Source organism: Lagenorhynchus albirostris, chromosome 2 (assembly GCF_949774975.1).
Source record: "Lagenorhynchus albirostris chromosome 2, mLagAlb1.1, whole genome shotgun sequence".
Taxonomy (NCBI): domain Eukaryota; kingdom Metazoa; phylum Chordata; class Mammalia; order Artiodactyla; family Delphinidae; genus Lagenorhynchus; species Lagenorhynchus albirostris.
Window position 1 is genome coordinate 18567470 of NC_083096.1, and position 15899 is coordinate 18583368.

General features: G+C 40.6%; 1 protein-coding gene across 2 annotated transcripts in view; it reads left to right on the top strand.

The window, feature by feature from the left end:
- MARK1 (microtubule affinity regulating kinase 1) overlaps positions 1-15899 on the top strand; it is a 144155-nt gene that overhangs the window by 118421 nt on the left and 9835 nt on the right. Inside the window, exons 10-16 of one of the 2 annotated variants that reach the window (XM_060127228.1) lie at positions 1814-1913; positions 2943-3055; positions 5866-6019; positions 6324-6517; positions 10362-10462; positions 11739-11903; positions 12893-13147. In XM_060127228.1, coding sequence (XP_059983211.1) covers positions 1814-1913; positions 2943-3055; positions 5866-6019; positions 6324-6517; positions 10362-10462; positions 11739-11903; positions 12893-13147 — 1082 coding nt within the window. The remainder of the gene's footprint in view (positions 1-1813; positions 1914-2942; positions 3056-5865; positions 6020-6323; positions 6518-10361; positions 10463-11738; positions 11904-12892; positions 13148-15899) is intronic. The other variant, XM_060127229.1, reaches the window with a different exon arrangement.

The window sequence follows — 15899 nt, forward strand, 5'->3', positions numbered from 1 at the left end:
TCTTTGAGGATTTTTATGCATTCACCATGCAACCTAGGAAATTCTGCCAGCAACAGAATTTTCCTTCTGCAGATGCTGCTGCCTGATTACTGTCTAGGCTTCTGCCAGACATACTATTTGGGAGGAGGCAGATGAGGAACAGGAAGGACTTTGATATTTTGGAAAATCATGTGGCAGGAATTTACAGCTCTGCTTTGCAAAATTTATTTTCTCCTGATGTGCACCCTCCCTGACACTTTTACTTTATTTATTTATTTTTATTATTTTTTTTTTTTTGCGGTACACGGGCCTCTCACTGTTGTGGCCTCTCCCGTTGCGGAGCACAGCTCTGGACGCGCAGGCTCAGCGGCCATGGCTCACGGGCCCAGCCGCTCCGCGGCATGTGGGATCCTCCCAGACCGGGGCACGAACCCGCGTCCCCTGCATCGGCAGGCGGACTCTCAACCACTGCGCCACCAGGGAAGCCTCACTTTTACTTTATTGATGAATGATCACTAAAGACTTGGTGATAGCATTGTTATTTTTTAAATTTGTAGTGAGTCTACTTTTATTTAAATTAGTTGGATAATGTACCTAAATTATCATTGCTCAAAGTGGTTATAAGAAGTAAGTATGGGGCTATCCATCAGACATTTAGATTGTTTCTGCATCTTGGCTCTTTTGAATAACACTGCATTGAACATGGGTATGAAATATCTCCTCAGGATCCTGTTTCCCGTTCTTTTGGATAGGTACCCAGAAGTGGGGTTGCTGAATCATATAACAGTTCCATTTTTAGCTTATTGAGGAACCTCCTTACTGTTTACCACAGCAGCAACGCCATTTTACAGTCACATCAACAGCGCACAAGGGTTCCAGTTTCTTCGCATTCTCACCAACACTTGTTATTTTCGTTTTTTTCAACACTGGCCATCCTGACAGATACAAAGTGATATCTCATTGTGGTTTTGATTTTCCTGATGATTAGTGATGTTGAGCATCTTATATGCTTGTTGGCTATTTGTATATATCCTTTGGAGAAATATCTATTCAAGTTCTTTGCCCATTTTTTTAATTGGGCAGTTTTTTGTTGTTACTGAGTTGTAGGAGTTCTTTATAGATTCTGGATATTAACCCCTTATCTGATACATGGTTTGCCAGTAATTTCCTCATTCCATAGGCTGCGCCCTCTGGGTTGCCTTTTAACAGCCCCGGATTGACTGTTGTTTCACAGTCTCAGCTTAAATTGGACTCTGGTAATGCACACCAACGTCTGTTTTCACCCTGATTCTTACTAATTCCTAATTCCAGGCTTAAATCACGATTGTTCTCTCTTCCCATATTCTCTGAGCTATATTGTCATTACTGACTCTGATTTCCATTTCCCATGATCTCTTCTTTCCTAATGTTTTAGTAAGTGATGATTTTTAAATTACAGGTATATATTTGGTAGAAGACCAGGAAAAAAAATCTCTTCATTAATCTCAAATGTAAAAATGAAGCAGAGGTTAAAATCAGTGGGCTTTTATATTAAAATTTTCAAATGTGAAAATATTCCTTTTAGAGGAGCATAGACAGCAGGCAGTATATTTTGAATCAGTTCATTTGGTGGTGTGTGGGGTGATGCTTAGAGTTGTCATAAGATATATAAGTATGTCCCAAAATCTTACACCTCCTGTTGACCTGCTAATCAAGCTAGAAACAGTAACTTTAGTTTGAAAACATCACGATTCTTGTTGACTAAACCAATAAGTTTCACATTTACTAAAAATGAGCTAATATAAGTGGTTGAATGTTCTGATTGGCCAAACATAATGTAGAGTTTATTTCCTAGCAAATAATGAAAGATCGATGGATGAATGTTGGTCATGAAGAAGAAGAACTAAAGCCATATGCTGAGCCTGAACCAGATTTCAATGACGCAAAAAGAATAGGTAAGTATTTAAGTACTGTGAGAGGGGTGGTCCCTAGGCTAAAAGTGAGAGTCCTTTAGTCTACCCAAATCGTGTTTAAAATGTAAATGGGAAGCAATTTTTATTTGAAAAATACTTGCTTTATCATCTTTTCTTTCTCCAGATATACACTAAAGATTGCAAAATTCAAGTTCCTTATTTTGTTCTCATATATTATAATCTAAACCAGTTGTTGGCAACAGTGATATAAAAATTAAGATAATGTAGATAAACCTCATTCTTTTCTTTCAGCAATTCCTAACGGGAGGAATGACTGATTTAAGAATCAGCACTGATCCGACTGATAAATATCAGCAAAACATAGCATGTATTTGAACCAAAAGCGTAGAGGCCCTGAGATAGAGGGAGGAACACTTTGGCTCCCCCTTTGTTTCCCGCTGTCTCAGCAGGGTCCATCCTCCCACACCCAGTCAGTGCTCTACTCCCAACCGGTTCCCTCTCTTCATTCCCAGAGCCATCAGCAACTCACAGTTGAGTCATCTCCTGTCTGGCTTGAAGGCAGAATGGCTGAGGAGGGGCGTTGTGGGGTGTTAGGAATCTGATCAGAAAGAACTGTGGGATTCAAGCCTTCCAAAGAGTAAAGCAGAAATTGTTAAGAAATGAGAGAAACCACTCCATGAGTGGCTGAGGGTGTGTCGAGGGAGAGAGAAGGTGTTCTGTGTGTGTCACAGAGAGACAGATGCTACGTGGAGCTGGATAAAGGAACTCAGCTCAAGGATGTGCTGGGCAATGAGGAATGGAGTAGCCTGTGAATATATTAACCCACAGTGTAGATAATTTCTGCATGAAAAATTGGGGATGTACAGTATCTGTAACTACACGGTGTCTGTATATTAGTAATCCAGAAGTTTTACAATTAAAGTTACACTTTAAATGTTCAGAATTTAGTTTTCATATCCGATGTGGGCAAACTTGCCCATTTTTGTTGGTTTCTTTACTAAAATAAACCCATTTTCAGAAAATTTGAATTTTGTTGTTTTTTATTTCTAGACATCATGGTCACCATGGGTTTTGCCCGAGATGAGATAAATGATGCCTTAATAAATCAGAAATATGATGAAGTCATGGCTACTTATATTCTTCTAGGTAGAAAACCACCTGAAGTAAGTTTTTCACCTTTTCAGATTAATGTGAATTATTTCTTGAGCTAAGTCACAGCTAAGTATAGATATAATGTTGTCAAATATATTTTAGTTTGTATCAAAAATAATACAAAGACCCTAACATTCTTATTTATCAGAAGTCAAAATCCAAGTTGCTGAGTTGTGAACTCACCTTATTTCCGAATACTGAGAGATTCTGTTTTGAAAGAGCAGGCATAGTGCCTGGCTTAGCTCTGAGAGGCCCTGCTCACAGTCACGTCTTTGAGAATGGCTCTGGCAGCCCAAGTGCAACAGCCCTGCCAGAGGTAGCACGGTTATTTTGGGTGGGCAGAAAAAGACAGCAACTGAAACAAAAGGAGGTGACAGCATTGAAAACAAAATGTATAGGTGGGAACCCAGGAAAAGGTTTTTTGGTGATATATTTTGCCTTGTAGAGTGTCAAGTGTTTTGATACATTCAGTTGGAAATTCTCAAGGCCAGTCGAGGTCTATAATAGGGAGAGAGAGCAAGGAAGTCACTCTCTGCCAATTGTGATTGAACCTTTGATGATCCTTTGGGACAGCAAAATATAAAGGTATAAATCGAGAGTCAAAAACAGCCCAGAGCTTTGACAGTTGGTTGAAAATTAGACATCTGTGGGAGGCATTTTGTAGAGTAGGATGAAATTATTTATAATTAGATAGTAACTATTAGTGAATCAGTACATTCAGCTGACATTTATTGAACCTACTCTGTACCGGAAACTATGCTAAGTACTGGAATAGAAAGGTTGGAAGGTCTCTGCTCTCAAGGAGCCGTCAGTCTAGAGGGGAGAGAATCGGTCCACAGTGTGGTACAGTGTGGAACGTGCTCTGATTAGGGGGATGTACAGGATACTCTGGGACATAAGGGGACAGGCACCCACAACAGGCCAAGACATGTAAGAGGTTGAATTAACAGTATTTGATAACCTGTTGGAAATGAAGGATAAGAGACTCTCAGATTTCTAGCATAGGTGACTGGTTTTGTAAGATGTATTTGCCAAGATAGGAAAAGAGTGAACCTTAGTGGGAAGATGGGAGGTTTGTTCAGTTCCGGGTGGTTGAATTTGAGATTCCTGTTGGTTGGAGCTGTTCAGTAGACATTTGGATATAAAGATCTGGATCTGAAGGGAATGAGTTGAAGAGCATGAACAGATTTGGGATTCATCATCAGAGGGCCACACAGTAATGTGCCAGGAACTGTTTTAAGGACTTTACATGTATTAATTCATCTAATCCTCTCAGTGACCCTACTAGGTAGGTACTCCTATAGCGGAGGAGAGGGATCTTCAGTAGAGATGCTAATAGCTAGGGAGGTGGCATCAAAGAAGCCAAGGCGGGCTTCCCTGGTGGCGCAGTGGTTGAGAGTCCGTCTGCCGATGCAGGGGACATGGGTTCGTGCCCCGGTCCGGGAGGATCCCGCGTGCCGCGGAGCGGCTGGGCCCGTGAGCCATGGCCGCTGAGCCTGCGCGTCCGGAGCCTGTGCTCCGCAACGGGAGAGGCCACAACAGTGAGAGGCCCGCGTACCGCAAAAAAAAAAAAAAAAAAAAAGAAGCCAAGGCAAGAGAATTTTAAGAAGTAGGAAATAGTCCAAATGGTTATCTCTAAAGTCTTTGAACTGTCTCTACCTAGATTTTAGATTTCACTCCTGAGATCTTTAATTTTCCTATTAATTTAAGTATAAAGGAAACACTAATTTTATAAGCATACAACCCAGCCCATGCATGAATTAAAATGAAGTTTGAATTGCATTGAATATAAATGAATGAAGCTACTATAAGTAGTAAGAGCCTGAACTTTGGAACCAGGGTCACTGGGTTTGAATTCCCACCCCTCCCCCACCCCAGCACAGCCACTAACTAGCTGTGTGACTTAGGCAGTTAATTTCTCTGTGCCTCAGTTTCCTGATCTATAAAATGAGGATGACAATAGTACCTGTCTCTTAGGGTCACTGAGAGGGTTTAAAGGAGTTAATACTTCTCAAGTCCTCAGAACAGCTCCTGGCACACTACTGTGTGCTCTGTGTTAGCTGTTATCTATTAAAATTTTCATCATCAGTATTTCTCTGCTCTTTATCATTAGCAACTTTACATATGAATTTCGATTTCCCATTAGAATGCCAGTGATTCAGTCAGAAGTTTGCTGGCAACAAAATACTTCTTTGTTACAGAGAGAGGGAAAGTGTATCAATCCCCAGTACACCATGCTTAGCTCTAAGCAGATGCAATTTCTTGATCAGAGTCAATACACCAAATTTTGTTCTGTAAATGTTGTGGAGAAAGCAAAACAAAACAAAAAATATGTGTGTGTTTGTGTGTGTATGAAGTTGAAATTTTAGATTTCATCCTAAGTTTGAATCTCAACTATACCTGAATTCAAATCCCAAAGATGTCTCTTGAATCTCTTAACCTCAGTTTTTCCATCTAAAAAGTACAGGTTAATAGATCATAGGTTTGTTGTAATGATTAAACAAAGTAGCATATATAAAAAGTTCAGCATGGCAGCTAGTATATAATAACCATTCAATAATTGGTAGCTATTATTTGGACCCAGAAGGACCCAAAGCCATTTGTACAAGATAACAGAAGATGACATGTACTTCTGAAACGATGTTGTATCCAGTTCCCTCCCTTCCTGTTTGCCAACTTGCAGTTCTGTATCTGTATTTTAAATTTTCTTAGTTCTGATTACTCCATGTATGACTTGGAATAACTTAAAAAAATCAAGCGTGCATATTGTTTCTATGAACTTTTTTTAATTTTAAAATGCTGGTGGTCTTTCTTCTTATAGTTTGAAGGTGGTGAATCGTTATCCAGTGGAAACTTGTGTCAGAGGTCACGGCCCAACAGTGACTTAAACAACAGCACTCTGCAGTCCCCTGCTCACCTGAAGGTCCAGCGGAGCATCTCAGCAAATCAGAAGCAACGACGCTTTAGTGATCATGGTGGGGGAAAGTCAGCTATGTGGAAAGACAGACTGAGTCTGCCCAGACTTGCATTTTTTGTTAAGCATTATACAGTTCACATGTTTATGTTCTTGTATCATTCCCAGTTATCACAGCTTTATATTATTGAATGATAAATATAATCCTGTTTTCAGGGGCTGACCTAATTTTTGTAATCAAACAGTTTAATCTTCATTCAGAGTGTAAAGTATGCAAATAAAGATATTTTTAATAGAGTTTTTGTTCGTTAGAAGAAAATATGTCAGTTGCTTTTCAGCTAATTATGCTTTTTAAAAAATTACAGCTGGTCCATCCATTCCCCCTGCCGTATCATATACCAAAAGGCCTCAGGCTAACAGCGTGGAAAGTGAACAGAAAGAGGAGTGGGACAAAGACGTGGCTCGTAAACTTGGCAGCACAACAGTTGGTTCAAAAAGTGAGATGACTACAAGCCCTCTTGTAGGGCCAGAAAGGAAAAAGTCTTCAACTATTCCAAGTGTGAGTAAATATTCTGGGAAATTGCAATATGCTGTAGTTATTTGTTGTCAGAATTTTTTTGTTTAAAGATTTTTAAAAATTTTATCTTTTCTTTTCAAGTTTAAAAATATTAAAGTGAATTATACACTTAAAGAACGTGCAAAGGGGGCCAAGCTTCTAATAAATGCAATTTAAGAACAAAAACTGTGAATGCTTAAAATAACATTTAATCTTACCACAAAACAGTACATTAAACTTTCCTGCCTCAGTTTTCATGTTTGTAATATTTACTTGATAGTATATTGGTGCATTTAATTTTATGTTTACAAATAAACTGTTGAATGAAGGCAGACTACAACAATAATTACTTTATAGAGTTAGCTCCCATTATCCACTTAAAACAGCAAACTATAGAAATTATATAATGGGAGCTGGAAGATAGATTGAGACGTCCCCCATAAGACAGCAGCAGAGAATAAAGAGAAAATATAAAAGAAGACTAAGATATACAAAGGATAGAAGTAGAATTAGTGACGTTTAGGAAATAGGAGTATAGAAAGGAAAAGGGGCAAAAGGAAAGGGAGAAAATATTTGAAGAAGAAATAATAATTTAAAAAGATGGAAAACTTCATATTAAAAGGTCTCAAAAGGGAAAACAGAAGCAAGAAGGAAAACCTACTCCTGGGCTTATTAAAGTGGGATATATGGATACCAAAAGCAAAGAGGAAAAACTTCAAAGGTCCCAGAATGAGACAGCAGGTGACCTTAAAAGGAGCAAGATGCAGACTGACATCTGATTTCTCAACAGTAAGATGGATGCAGGAAGATAAATGGATAAAAAATATATATTTTTTTAAAGTATCAAAAGAAAAGCACATTGAACACAGAATTTTATACCCAACCAAACTGTCATTTAAACATAAAGGTACAATAAGCATATTCGTATGAATAAAGTACCTCAACTCTTGTGATACAGTGACCCATTTGAAAACACTGTACTGTTTGAGGAAGTACTCTTACAGTAAGAGAAAGGTATGTCGAGTTTTGCCGTAAAATATATGGGAATTGAAAGCAATCAACTAACTTATTAAAGTATGTATGTGGTAACATACACAAAAAAGAAAAAAAATAATGAAAATTCAGAACCAAAATTCTGAATAATATCCAGGAAGTGTGGATAGGGATAGAAATTAAAGGAAAAAGCATATGCCTTGGAAGGGAAGGTGGGGTAAGGGTAAGAAATCGGTACAGTTGGCTCTCACTGTCCATCCGTGTTTGGTTGAACCTGAAGACATGGGACCTGTGGATACGGAGGGCCAACTATACTCAGCCACTTTATATAAGGGATTTGAGCCTCCATAGATCTTGGAATCCGCAGGGGGTCCTGGAGCCAATCCCCAGCGGATACTGAGGGACAACTGTAGTGATAAGCAAAAATAAATTCAGGAACTTAAGGGCAAGAAATATAAGGACAAAACTAAAATGGATAACTTTTAAACCAACAGAAGAAAAGGAATTGATTTAGCTTATGGAAAGTAGGAAAGGAGAGAAAAAACATAAAGACACTTTAAATAGAAACATGAAATAAGGTACCAGGAAGCCCAGCATAACCTTAATTGTAAATGGGTTAAACTCCCCAATACCCATTGTCTTACACAGTTAATGGAAACCATATTTTTAAAAAAATATGTGATTTGATCATCACCTTCTGGTCTATGAAACAGATGTATATAACCACTTTAGGGATGAATGGATACAGCCACTTACATTCCAGCTGGTCTGTTTGGAAATGATTTAACTATAATAGATTTAATACATTTTTTATAAGTAGTTTTTTAGACAAGTCATCATTTCCTCTTATCTAAACATCAACTAGAGGACAGTTTCCAGAGTGTCATCACCCCATATAACAGAAAGAAAGAATTCCATCCCCTATTTCCTGCTACTCTGCTAGATTACCTGTCATTCAACTCAACTTGGTCATATTTTCCCATGAATATTCTCAGCTGTTTCCACCCCTGTCTTTATGCAGTGCTCTTGCTTAAAGTTCCCCCTGCACATTATGAAAATCCCATTTCTATAGATCATTTCCAGTCCTTTCTCCTGGATGGAGCCTCCTAGGACTGAACACTCCAAAGTGATCTTGTTGGCCTTTCTGATTGCTGGACCACGTTATTTAGCTCGTAGCTATGTGCTGCCTTGCATTGTTCACTGTTGTTTCCCCATATTTATGTTCTCCTGTTACACGCTGACACAGTAGCTTCGTCAGAATCATTAGTGATCACGCGCATAGTGGGGATTCAAAGCATATGTAAATTTTAAAAAGGCATAAAAACTAAGGCATTGGTTTAAATTTAAACTAACTATGCCACACTTACTTATCTTTTTTTTTTTTTTAAACATAAGCTAAAAGATTCTGGTAGAGAAATTCTTCTCTTAGCCACTTAGTATTAGCATCACTGCCATCAAAGGGACAAGGCCAGGGAGGCAGCTTGTGAGGATCAGAAACCTGGAAGGCACAGTTTTGAAGGAGAAACTGTTCACCCGTCACACTTTGAGAAGGAAAGTAATGTTACTGAAGACAGCCAGAAACGTTTTAGAGGTCTCCAAAGGATGTATGGTAGCATGACCTGACAAGGAATTTGTTCAAAATTAGGTTACTCATGTGACAGTTCACCCAAAACAGTGAAATTATCAGAAGTGAATATTCTTATATTGCTACATTTGGTGCCCATGGGATAATTTTACAGACTTCTAGTCATATCTTGGTGGTTTTATACTTTTCCAGGATTTTTCCCTATTTTCTGTTATTTATTTACAGGATTTTTCCTCTAATTTTTTTTAAAATAAATTCATTCGTGCATTCATTTTTGGCTGCACTGGGTCTTTGTTGCTGTGCGCGGGCTTTCTCTAGTTGCAGCAAGCAGGGGCTACTCTTTGTTGTGGTGTGTGGGCTCCTCATTGCGGTGGCTTCTCTAGTTGCGGAGCACAGGCTCTAGGCACATGGGCTTCAGTAATTGTGGCACACAGGCTCAGTAGTTGTGGTTCGCGGGCTCTAGAGCGCAGGCTCAGTAGTTGTGGCGCATGGGCTTAGTTGCTCTGTGGCATGTGGGGTCTTCCCGAACCAGGGCTCGAACCCGTGTCCCCTGCATTGAAAGGTGGATTCTTAACCACTGCACCACCAGGGAAGTCCTCTCCTCCAAATTTTTAATCTCCAGTTAAACCTCCTCAGTAGTCTATAGGAGCAAAGTAGGAAATAATTAAATGTTCAAAAATTAGGGATTTATTAGTTAAAAAAACACACTGTATATCTGTGTAGCTGAAAAGAGGAAGTATTCCCAGGGTGGCACTGCACACAGTGTTGGTGTCCTCAGCTGGGCCTGCCTGTGACCCTGGAGCTTTGGTCTCTTAACATCACCAGTGGCTGTGGGGTTTTCCGCAGCAGGTGCAGAAGGTTCACCCACAGGCTTCCAGGTGGCCTTCCATCTTCAGGGCCCCAGGTTTCCTGTTTGTAATGATAGGGTGGGGTGTCTCTCGTGCATAGTCCCCTCAAGCTGCCTGTGCCACTGTCCTGGCCTTCTCCCTATCACCAGCTTACAAAGGCATGAATAAAACCCAGCTTTTTCCAAACAATTGTTCACCGCTGCTGTAGGACAGTAAACTAAGAAAACTGCGATGCTTGCTGTGCTTTGCCTTTTATTCCTACAAGGGAGAGGGGTGGGAGATAGAATTTGTTAATATAAGATTCTGATAAATTAAAATTCTACCACAGATGTTTTTCAGTTATTGGCAGCTTAAATTCACTTCTCTGATTTTCCACAAATACAGTTAGAATATTTTAATGTGTTCTTTTTCCTTCTTAAAGAACAATGTGTATCCTGGAGGTAGCATGGCAAGAAGGAATACATACGTCTGTGAAAGAACCACAGATCGATACACAGCATTGCAGAATGGAAAAGACAGCAGGTAACTGTCACAGTGACAGGCAGGGCTACCTTTGTCATTGCTTTGCATTAGTGCTCTGGGTAAAACTCCTGTAGCTGAATGGGTCAAGACGAAAGGAAACACAAAACAGCTAGTTAGACTGCAACCAACCATTCTTACTAAGGCCCCTCCTCACGTGTACCGGAATGGAGCAATGGAAAAATGTTTAGGGAAAACAGGAGATAAATGTCTTAACCTGTGACTTTTCTGAATAAAATACGATAGTAAATAATTCCCTATAGCAAAACCTGTCATAGCATCCTAATCTGATCTTCATTATTTGAACCTTACTCTTTTATACCCTTGCTGCTTCCTTCTTATCTTCTTCCTTCCCACCCACCCCCTATCAAGTCATCATTATATCCAAAGAGTGAAGGCTTTGTTTTCCTTCCTCTAAAGAAATGTGGCCATCTCAACTGATCATTGAGAAGCATACCGTTCTCGAAGGGTTTTATTTTAAATAGTGATAAATCATATTTTATTATTTAAAAAATCTAAGTTCTTTTCATCGTGAGTTAAGGACTGCTCATCAGTATATGACAAAAGGACAGGGGGAGTCTTTTCTAATAAAATTCCATCTAGTTCCATCCCTAGTCATTTCAGCAAACTTGACCACTCTTACACTTGTTTCGTCTCAGTTAATAGGCATTTAAAGTAAATGTTATTATAAGGCATAGAAAGGTAAATGAATCCTCCTTGGACCTAAGATCCTTTAGGCTAGAAAGGTTGTTGGGAATTGATTTCTAACTTACTCTTTTTCCTGTACTAAATCCTAATCTGCAGCTCCTTTAGTCTATAACAGTTTAACCTATTGATTAAAGAGATGAACTAAAAGTGTTTTGATGATGTTTCCAGAGATAGGATTTTTGCTACAATTATGAATTCTTATTGAATAGCGGACAGTGAACCACAGCAACACGTCACATGCAACTGTGATTGCTGGAAAGTGAAAACTGTCTGTAATCATAATCATTTTATCCATAAAAATAATGTCATACTTTTCAGATTCACATATATAGAACAAGAGTGTGTGAGATCTTTTCCGTGGAAGGTGGTGGTAAATTCACCCTGTATACTTTTGACAAGAATATTGTTGTTAGTCAGTAATAATAACGCTAATGTTGATTTCTGAGTGTTTCAGTCATGAAAGGTATTAGTCAATTTAGACTTTTAAAAATCTAGTTCTTAAATTTTAGTAAACTGTAGTTTTTCTTCTTTTTTACATTCCACGGTCTTCTCGACTGTCTTATGTTGAAAGCCTCACGGAGATGTCCGCGAGCAGCATATCCTCTGCAGGCTCTGCCGTGGCTTCCGCTGTCCCCTCAGCACGACCCCGCCACCAGAAGTCCATGTCCGCTTCTGGTCATCCTATTAAAGTTACACTGCCGACCATTAAAGACAGCTCCGAAGCTTACAGACCCGGGTAACATGCTGGTTGCATCTCATTTTGTTTGTCGTTAAAAAGAGTTTTAAAAAATGTTGCACCATACAAAAATACAAGATAGCCATCCCATTACGAGCTTTTCGAAGATTCACTGTTTGTGGCAGAGGTAAAGTTGAATTGTAACATAAACTTACTACATCCCCTAGCAGTTATCAGAAATGTTGCTTACAATTTAAATCATTTTCTGGAGGAATTTTCTTCAAGGATTTTGTTTTAAATCTCTCCATAAAGTAAAGGGTTGTTGCCAAATTTATCATTCAGTTAAATTGAGTTTTTATGGTTTAAAAACAAACAAACAAAACCCCACGAGACTAGGGGTTGAGACCTCGTTAATCTTCCCGGCTCTGGCCAGTCACTTGTTCTTAAGAAGAACTTTTAGTTTTCCTGTCAGTGATGAAACAGATGATCATGAAGAGCCCTTTCACTTATAAAGTTAAGTGACTATTTTTCTGGTATTTCTGTATGTTGAGATTTCTCAAATTCAGGAAAATGTTTGATAGATTTGTTAATCACAGTGGTGGTGTCCTGTAGCATTTGCTATCACTGAGGCCGAAATTATAAATAGGAAAGGAGCCTTCAATTCAAAGGCTTTTTGATAAACAGTAAAATCTGTGTTCTACATTGCCGAATGGTTTAAGAGAATAGTTAAAAAAAAAAAAAAAATTTGCATGCAGTGCCCCTTGTCTGGCATTCCTGCTACTGAAGAGTGTTTATCTTTGTATCCCCGTTTCAGTAATTTCTTAATTGTTAGTAACTAAATTTTTATAAAAGGCATTTAGTTTGAATCTGAAATGTCATCCGTCTCTGGCAGTAACAGTAATTACAGTCAACCCATGCATCACATCTGTGACGGGAAAGAATAGAATAGGACCGAATAAAAGTAGCCATGGCCGTTTTCTTCTGGTTTTTAGCGTGAGTGAAACCTTTCTCTGCCAGTATTCTGAGAGATACGTCTCAATGTGTCCCAGCAGTACAGCCCAGCGCGCGCCCGCTGCTTCCCCGTCTGCTCACAGTATCAGCACCACCACCCCTGACCGAACCCGCTTCCCCCGGGGCAGCTCCAGCCGCAGCACCTTCCATGGGGAGCAGCTCCGCGAGCGCCGCGGCGCTGCCTACAACGGGCCGCCCGCTTCCCCCTCGCATGAAACGGGGGCATTTGCACACGCCAGGAGGGGCACGTCAACTGGTATAATAAGCAAAATAACGTCCAAATTCGTCCGCAGGTCAGTACCAACATATTGTGGTGTTTTCTGTCCTCTAGGAATTAACAAAGAAGATTCGTTGTTTTCTTCAGTCTCTACAGTGATTTTCCAAAACGGTTTTATGACATTTCATTAGACGTGCTCTTTTACAGAAGGTGGAAGAAAAAGATCAAGGAAGACATAAAGTCTATTCCCTTAAGGAAAAGACAGAAAAGCAAAAGAACAAAATGAGAATTTAAGAATACTATAGAATAGAGCAGAAAGAGCAAAACTTGACATCGAAAATGTGTGTTCGAACAAAGAGTATCCTCTACTTAAAAGCCTTGATTTAGAAAAAGGAATTAAATATGGCTTTACCTTTATCCTTCAAATAGTATTTCTTAAGAATACTCTTCAGTTGCTCACTAATAATATATATATATAACGTTTACCTTTTATTCTTCCTTATAAAAAGCCTACGTATTGGAATCACAGAGATTACTTATGTAATTTAACATCATAAAATCCTAACATCAGAACACAGTAGACACAAAATGAATGCAAGCGTAGTAACCTAATCCAGTAGAATAATGAAATTGTACCCTTTTCTAAAAATTAAGCATAAGTGGGTAATACACATTGATCATACAAATTGCTGAACACAGTGCAGGTTGACGTAAGTTTGGTGTGCTGTCAGGTCCTACTAAAAGCCCATGAAAGTCCCGTATGAACCAAGCCCTGTGCCAGGTGCTGAACAGGATTCAAAGATAAAGAGACAGCATCTGTGCCCTCAAGGTTCAGACAGCCCCAAAAGGATCACACTGGGCACCACCAGCCATGATATACAATGAACGTGAACAGAAAGGAAAGAGCAGGCAAGGCGCTGTGGGGTTCCTGACTCGGGAGGGAAGCTCAGGCTCCGTAGCAGGCAGTTGTTTGAGGAAATAAGAAGTTATGGATAAGAAAGTTTTGTACTCGCAGCAAAAATAGTACTTCAGTACTTAATTTTCCATGTTTTTAGTGTTCCTAGGATTTCAGATAGCGCGTGTGGAAAAGAGAAGCAGTGTCCTTAGCCTCTCAACTTTCCTTGGAGCTGTTTATAGACTCTGTTCATGGATCAGTTTGCCCAAGATCACACAGCTGAATGTATTACTTTAAACATAGCCCCATGCAACATCCATTTCTAACCGGATCAGTCTGAGATTTTGTGCCGCTTGGGCAGTTACCAGGACACATCGACAGAGAAAGACCTGAAAGCTCCCCCCCAGAGTCAGCATGACAGTGGGACAGGAGCGCTGGCCGGCCATCAGCAGCGTAGTAGTTAGGTTATCAGTAGTTGGAATTGAGCTGACAATTTAAATCCATTTTTAAAACCCGGTACTTTCTCCTGGTTAATCCACGATTAATTTTAAGGTGAAGAAAAACAGGTTTTGAGTTTAATGCTTGATTACTAACTGTACATTAAAAATTGTGCAAAATATTGCTCTTTACTTTGCGATAAAAATTTAGATTCTAGAGGGAATGTAGTAAGGAACACCAGACAAGAAGATTGCCATGTAGGCATTCAACAAATGTGAAGACCTACTACGTGCTGGGCCCTCTAGCCAGCGGCCCCTCCATTCCTGCGAGTCGCTGATGGTCTCACGACACTCCACAAAGCTGAAACCTTTTCCTTACTTGGCTTCCGCCCTCTCGGGCTCCCTATCCCTTCTCAGGCTCCTTTGCTGGTTCTTTCGGGTCTCTTTGCCCTTCCCCCTGACCTCTAAATGCCAGCCTACCCCAGGGCATGGTCTTTGGACACATTCTCTTCTCTGGTTATCCTCACTCTCTTGGTGATCTCACTCAGGCCCATGACCTGAAACTCCATCATGTGCTAACAATCCCAATTTAGATCTTTAGCCCAGGCCGCTCCTCGGAAGGGCAGACGCCCGTATCCAGTATTCTGCTCTGCCTCTCCACCTCGTTGTGTAATAGACTCTCAAACAGAACCTGTCCACATTTCAGCTCCCGCTTCTCTTCCTCAAACTGTCCCCTCTCCTCCTTCATCATTTTAGGTAACGGCGACACCATCCTTCTGGTTGCTCAGACCCTGAGCCTGGATTATCCTTCACTCCTCCTTTCTTCCTACCACATGTCAGTTCCACGAGCGGTTGTGTTGGCTCTGCCTTCACGACAGTTCCAGGATTTAGCTGCTTCCAGCACTCCTACCACTGCCTTCACGGTCTAAACCACTGTTGATATTCCACGTCCTCACAGGTCCCCTAGCTGCTGCCCTTGTCCTCCTGTTCTGTTCACAACAATGTAAGTCCTCAATTTAAACTCCTCAGCTTGGGGCTTCCCTGGTTGGTGGCGCAGTGGTCGAGAGTCCGCCTGCCGATGCAGGGGACACGGGTTCGTGCCCCGGTCCGGGAGGATCCCACATGCCGCGGAGCGGCTGGGCCCGTGAGCCATGGCCGCTGAGCCTGCGCATCTGGAGCCTGTGCTCCGCAACGGGAGAGGCCACAACAGTGAGAGGCCTGCATACCGCAAAAAATAAAAAAATCCTTAGCTTGCTTTTCATCTCACTCAGAGTGCAGTTCAGAGCCTGCCAGTGGTCTCCATAGTCTGGCCACCCGTTCCTGCTCTGACCTCATCTTCTCCACCCTTTCCCTTGCTGGTTCCCCACTAGCCCCAGAGAGCACCTGACTGTCCTTGGGCACACCAGGCACACTTGTTCAGGATTTCATACTCCGCTGATACCCGCGTGGCTGGCTTCTACACCTCCTTCAGGTCTTTGCGGGACTGTCGCTTCCTC